This window comes from Aspergillus pseudonomiae (genome assembly GCF_009193645.1).
Source record: "Aspergillus pseudonomiae strain CBS 119388 unplaced genomic scaffold BDV37scaffold_153, whole genome shotgun sequence".
NCBI lineage: Eukaryota > Fungi > Ascomycota > Eurotiomycetes > Eurotiales > Aspergillaceae > Aspergillus > Aspergillus pseudonomiae.
The window spans coordinates 46,743-53,796 of record NW_022476145.1 but is presented as its reverse complement, the minus strand read 5'-3'; the positions used below and the strand labels follow the sequence as shown (position 1 = coordinate 53,796).

The window sequence follows — 7,054 nt, the reverse complement described above, 5'->3', positions numbered from 1 at the left end:
TTTTTTTTTTTTTTTTTTTTTTTTTTTTTTTTTTACTATGGGTGTCGTCGGTTGATCCCGGAAGTAGAGAGCCAGTGACTTCGAAATTGATCTGTATATATGTATATATGTATGTATGTATGTAGATGTCTGTATCTCTGGGTATCATGCGAAACCTCTAGTATAATACAATCAGCTGTCTCCAAGTCTATAAACGATTCAAGAGAAACCAAAGCAGAAAAGAAATATATATATCAGTCCATAGCATCGAGCGCATTCTCGGCCGCTCCATCGTTCTCGGAAACGAGGATGCCCACAAGACACTCCCCCAGGATGGCATCCCAATTCACCCATGGGTGAACCTCCATGAACAACTTCGCTGAGTCCTTGCCAGCACCACGGAGCAATTCGCCCTTCCCGCCGGGGTGGAATGGGACATACGGCGTAATGTTATAGACCTTGCCCTGGTACGAAGTCCAGGCATCGCGACCCTTCCGTCCGTTCTGCGCCTTAAGCATCGACGGCGTCACCTTGACCAGAGTTGGGGGCAGATTTGCACCCCGCAGATTGTTCTTGGGGTTCGATGTAAGCGCGGCCCAATCCAGGGGGGAGTAGCCTGGTTCGAGAACCGCCCGCTTCGATGAATTAGAGGGCTGTGCGGTGAGTTTGACGGGCGCCAGACTATTGCTTGTGGAGCGACTGGAAGGTGGTACACGTAGGGACGCTGCAGCAGACGGTGGCGGACGAAGGGAGCTGCCTGGGTTTGGGCGCGGGGGGTATCGTCCCGCAGGGGCGGATTGTGGTGGTTGGGTTTGGGACATTGTCGGACGGAGTCGAGGTGGCGGCGGGGGCGGCATTAAGGAGGAAGTGCTTGCGGTGGGCAGTGGTGGAGGAGGCATGGCAGCATTATTAACTGCGATAGTCACCGGCTCTGAGGGCTTCGCTGATCCATTCTGGATTGGCTTTTTGTCGGCCTGGTTCTCGGTAGTGATGGCCGGCTTGTCAGCCTGGTCGCTGTCGAGATGAAGCGTGGGCACTTCGAGGGACGGCGGACTCGATGCAGACGCCTTGGGTGTTGACTGGGAGTCTTCTGCATTTTCATCTTTTTCTTCGAGGGGTTTGGAATCATCCTTCACTTTCGCTTCATCTATGGCGCGATCGGTTGGCTCTTTAAGGGTTGGTTTCGGCGGAGGTGGAGAGATGGAGGGCTCACACGTCCAGCTGGACGGAGGGTGACGGTAAAGTAGGAAACATGCGGTCGCAATGAGTGTAGCCACTCCTAGCCAGCCCATTCTGGGAGGTCCGAAGGGTGTAGATGGTGAAAGTGAGAGGATGAAGATCGGAGAGGACCAAAAAATGACGCCAGGAACACATTTCTAAACGCCCGGGGAAATCATCAAATGCGGCCCGTGCGTCGGATGATCAGAGTCCAAATATAATTTAAGCTTAACCACCCAGGCACTGTAGTCAGTAAAATGCTAGTGTTTACCTCATCGTCTGTACGTGATGGGCATGCTATAGAAGTAGAAGGTATGGCTTCTGAGAAGAGCATCCTGTACCTAGTACTTATGCTTGCGCTGTTGATCAGTACGACTATATGATCATGCAGCAGAGGTCCACCGCATGGACTTAATCTATAATGATAAACAGATCTAACGAAGATCATACAATCCGTTCATCTGTCAGTGTTGAATTAAATGCCACTTTTAATCCAGGCTACGGGGCTAATTAGACCTCGATGTGCAAAGGGAGCTCTGCACATTCGCAAAATTCCTCAATCCAGTACACTTCCGCCTCTGCTTGGTCTATATACTACTGTACCCAGCAGATATTCTTTGTTTTCATATACTTAGTAACATGACGGGAGACCTTACGTCTATATAAGCCATCTTGCACTTGCTATGTCGTATACCTGGCCGATATTCAAGTCTATGTTGTGATGTATATCATGGAGCCATACATCTGTTCGCCCAGTTAGGGTACGCTCTCCAGACTGGACGAAGGCCAATGTCACAACCCGAAACTAGCATATTTTCAAGCCCATCACCTGATCATATTGAAGACGTCCTCGAAAAACCTCCACATTAGAGAGAGAGACGACCGAGGAACCTACAGCATCCATACTTCACAGTATACATAAAATCACATGACCACGCGATAAGGGCGCGTCACTCCCCAACCCTCCATCGAGTCCAAACTACCCCAACACGCCCAAATCATCCCCAAAACACATGGATTCGATACTGGATGGGTTGAACTCCGCGCAGAGAGCCGCCGTGTCGTCGCCGTCATCGATCCTCCAAGTTCTCGCCCCGCCCGGCTCAGGAAAGACAAAGACCTTAACGGCGCGCGTCGCGTACCTCCTCTCCCATCATGGCTATCGACCGCAAGATGTCATCTGCTGCACGTTCACCATCAAAGCGAGCCGGGAGATGCGGGAGCGTCTGTCAAAATTGGTTGGGGACCGGGTGCAGTCGAAATTGATTCTGGGGACGTTTCACTCCATCTGTCGACGGTATTTGGTGACTTATGGGTACTTGATTGGGCTGCGGAAAGGATTTGGAATTGCAGATTCCGGGGATGGTTTGGCCATTATTAGGGTATGCTTTTCTAATGATTGCGGTTGTTTGGGGGTGTAATTTGCTTACTTAGATCTCTGTGTGCGGCAGAGGATTGTCAAGCGGCTACAACTCAATATCCAGCCTAATATGGCTCGCGCGCGGATTTCGTACCAAAAGGCTCATGGGGTGACGCCGGAGGATTTAGAAGCGAAGCATATGAAGGGCTCTAAGGTGCTAGAGCATCGGGAGTTTGTTCAGGTTTACCAAGCGTACGAACGGCATCTGGCCGATTCGAATCTACTCGATTACGATGATCTACTTCTACGGTGCGCCCAGCTGCTTCGACAGCACCCGGAGTGCGTTTCGAATGTCCAGTCAGTCCTAGTCGATGAGTTCCAAGACACAAACCATATCCAGTATGAGTTGATGAACCTTCTCGCATCCCAGAACAGACGAATCACAGTTGTCGGGGATCCGGACCAGAGTATATACGGGTTTCGATCGGCTGAGATTAAGAACTTGACACGTATGCAGCAGCTGTATAGCGACACCTCTGTTGTGTTGTTAGAGGATAATTATCGGTCTTCGGGGTCCATCTTGAGGTCAGCTCAAGATGTCATTGAACAAGATTCGTCGCGGCCGGCTAAGAGGCTGCAGCCAACTCATAGTGTAGGGACGATGCCGGTATTGCGAAAGTTGCCAACAGCAGAGGCCGAAGCTCAGTGGATCGTTCTCGAAATTAAAAGATGCATTGCCTTGACGGGGAAGTTGCTGAAGTATTCGGACTTTGCGATATTGCTCCGGTCGGCCGCACTTTCGAGACAGATCGAATCGGAGATGGGGAAACAGGGAATGCCGTACAGGATGGTCGGAGGCTTACGCTTTTTCGATAGAGTAGAGATCAAGCTACTTCTGGACTACTTGAGAGTTATCAGCCAGCCGGGAAACACCGATGCGCTTCTGCGAATTATCAACGTTCCATCGAGGAAAATAGGTGAAGAATCGATTCGATCGTTGATGAGTGGCGCGGAAAAAACGAGCAAGCCTTTCTGGGACTTCATAAAAGACGTGGCACAAGGTCGCAGGTCGACCGAAAAGACTCTGTCGAAGCCAACCAGCCATGGATTAGGTGCCTTTGTCGGTCTGATTGAGTCGTCGAGACAGAAACTCCTCGAATGCACCGACTGTTCGGCTCCGAAGAAGCTTCTCGAGTTTGTAATCAAGAAGCTTTGCTTCCGAGAATATCTTACATCGACGTACGGTACCAATGAGGAGAACAAATGGGCGAACGTGGAGGAACTTCTGGGCCAAGCGGAAGATACGGCTGCAGCTGGGGAGGCGAATGAACAGGACGATGGCCTTCCGGAAATTCAAGGCCTCTCACAGCAGCAAGCCCATCCGGGAGAAGAGGCACTGTCGCGCTTTCTGGCGAATGTGGCGCTCTCCACGGAGGTTCTTCAGCAAGAGGGAGAGGAAGGTGAGCAATCACAGGAGAGAGTAACGATCTCCACGATCCATGCCGCAAAAGGCCTGGAATGGCCGGTGGTCTTCGTACCGGCTGTGTATAACGGCATTATCCCTCATTCGCGTGCAGAGGATTCGGACGAAGAGAGACGATTGCTTTACGTGGCCATGACTAGAGCGCAGGCGCTGTTGTACCTGAGTTACCCCCTCGAGCAATCCCGCAGCGGTGAGACGACGAATGTATCAACATTCCTTCCGGAAAGGATTATAGAATCACGGTTTCGGTTATTAGGACCTAATCTGCATGAACAGATCGTCTATGGAATCGCTGACATCTTACGGCGGCCGAGACCGACTTCCGAGGCTATGCTCGAGGGTCAGGTTTCACTACCTTCCATACTGGATGACCAATGGACGGTCGACGGTCGAGAGGCTGCGGACGCTGTGTTTAGATGGGACGGCTCTAGAGCAGTCGATGGAGAGGAACCTAGCGCTAAAAGACCACGGTATAGCCGAGAATCTTCGATATCAACCACAACCACGTACATGTCTGCGTCAACATATACAATGAATGGCTCGAACTTGTCTGTGCCTACTACCATGTCACTTGGATTCTCGACGGCGCGGGAGTATATCGCGACGAACCCAGCCGCTAGGCAGGAACAAAAGCCGGAACTCGGGTTCGAGAACAAATCAAAAACAACAGGAACCGGAACATCAGGACGCAGTGCGGTTGGCCTTTCGCAGAAGAGCATATCCGGGTTCTTCAGTAAGCCTTCGTCTCAGCCCAAACCGAAATCTAGCGAATCAGCACCGACACACTGCCACACGACCCCTGGCGATCGAAACAATGCCATTGGGCCGACGGCCGAGGGCAAAAATAAAAACGTGCTCCCAACGAACTTCTCGACGTATCGACCACAGGCGCAGCGCCTGCAAACAGCCCGTCCGATTCTCGAACCGTCGGACCCCAACCGTTACACGTGGCTGGCGACGTCTTCAAAGCCCACGGCGAAACCGATCTTGCGCAGTGGTGACGAGGGTAGGGAAATATCCGACAAGGGCGAAGCCGGGAGGGAGTGGGCAGCGAGCGAGGTTAAAAGACCTCAAGGTCCTGTTGGAGGTGCCCGACCAGCGACCACGTATCACACGACTACGATGGCGATGTTACAGGGCGCGGCACCCGTACCGACGAGGAGAACACTGGGGATTCGACGAAGTATGAATGGGTGGGAAGAACGGATGAAGAGGGCAGGCAATCAACGGCCGTGATGGTTTGTCCGTAGATGCAGATTGGTTGCTATGGACTGGGAACCTCTTATCTGGCAGTATCACCGGTTAGGTGTTTGGGCGTCAAGGTCGATGTGATTGAGTGCCTCACTACAGCGTTCGGGCTTCGTGTTTCACGTATCGTACTTTTTTTTTCTTCTTTCTTTTATTTGATTTCTACCATCATGAATGTATTAATGCCTGGGTTACTGCCTAAACCTCTCGATATACAGATACCTCGACCCAGTGGTGGTTCAATCCATGGGACTCAGCTCCTGACTAAGCCGAACAAATCATTCATTATGTAAGATGAGTACGGAGTGTATGGAATAGTTTACAGTAAGTATCCCGACCAACAAAACCGTAGTATCAACTTACGTACAGCGAGATGGGTACACTTGGCACCACTCCAGGAATGCCCGTCGTGCCATGGTATCGAGCAGAACCCCCTCAACATGGAAACCCCGACTGACTCTCCGATGATCATTACCAACCCCTCCCTCTGCCCCCCAAAGGGAGAAATCCCGAGCAAAATCGAGAGAGGGAGTGAGAGGGAGAGCAGCAATAATGCAGCGATTCTAGCGGTGAAACTCACAATAATGGTTCAATACGAGCCCCAATAAAGAAAACGAAGCGATCAGCTGATAGGGATCCATTCCCCATCATTTTTCCCATCCCGAAGACTCAATCCAGGCTAGAACGAGACTAGACTAGGCCCTTATCTTCTTCCATTTCCGGTGGTGCTCTACTAGTCGACTAGCTTATAGTAGTTTACGGAGACTGTCATCCGTACACCGCATGATAGGTATGGCGGTTGACCTTCATTTTTGCGCAATTATTTGGGGACTAGCTGGTATTGTACATCTGCAAGTCCTCCGGGGTAACGAAAGTACTACTACTAGTAGTAGTATGATATTGAGTGACGGGGCCTTGGAGTGTTCTGCGTCTTGTTTCTGGTTGAGAGAAGAAGGTAGGCTAACCCGAGCTGGGCTAGTTTAGTGAGCTGGTATTGGGGTCTAAACTTTTTTAGGGCGAGAGTAACAATACCTCCTCCCTCCGTACTTCGGACAGTTGGCACTTCATCCAACCGTACGTACTTGTAAGGCAAACGAATTGGGGTTAGCTCGCGTCTCAATTAACGGGGAGGTCTTTCTCCAGTTCGCTCTGGACGGATTAAACTACCCCGTGTTTTGTTGGCGGGTGATGAAGTGGCATATGGCGTCTGCAATGGTTGCTTAGTAGTTTGTGAGCGAGCCAGACCAGACATGCACGTATGCTGGGTGTGGAAGTATGGGATGTATTACGTAGGTAGTGGTAAGTACCGGCACCCGACCTGATGCCGTCGGAGCTACCTGAAGCTCGCTCGAAGGGGGGAATAGACGAAGTGGATGGATTCCACTTGAGCTCATTTAGTACCTTACCTAGTACGGGGTGGAAAAAGGTTGAGGTGTTTACTTAATTCCGCGTAGTACCATGGGTATCGTTTGCTTAGTTTGTACGTTTGTACCCATAGCTGAGTTCCAGAAGCGCTAAACCCGGTTGGGATCTACCATATTTAGAGTTACAGCTTATGGAAGGTACCTTCGCCTTTGAGTAGGGGGGAGAGGGATGCTCCGAAATGGTGCGGAAAGTGATGCTTCAAAGTCACTTCTCCAGTACTTATCCAAGTAATGATGTATGTTATGTGGATAACAATCGGTGTGGTCGTGAGGAATGTCCATATAAATAGCAATCAGGTGATTGACCTGTACACGAAGCTGTAAATTAACCACCCGGAGGTC

At 50.8% G+C, this 7,054-nt stretch overlaps 1 protein-coding gene across 1 annotated transcript; it reads right to left on the bottom strand.

The window, feature by feature from the left end:
* Positions 1-130: 130 nt before the first annotated feature.
* Positions 131-1,455, bottom strand: BDV37DRAFT_265542 (uncharacterized protein). Its single transcript, XM_032083792.1, has one exon. The coding sequence runs from the start codon at positions 1,269-1,271 to the stop codon at positions 234-236; it is 1,038 nt and encodes a 345-aa protein (XP_031934852.1). The 5' UTR covers positions 1,272-1,455; the 3' UTR covers positions 131-233.
* Between the last annotated feature and the right edge of the window lie 5,599 nt (positions 1,456-7,054).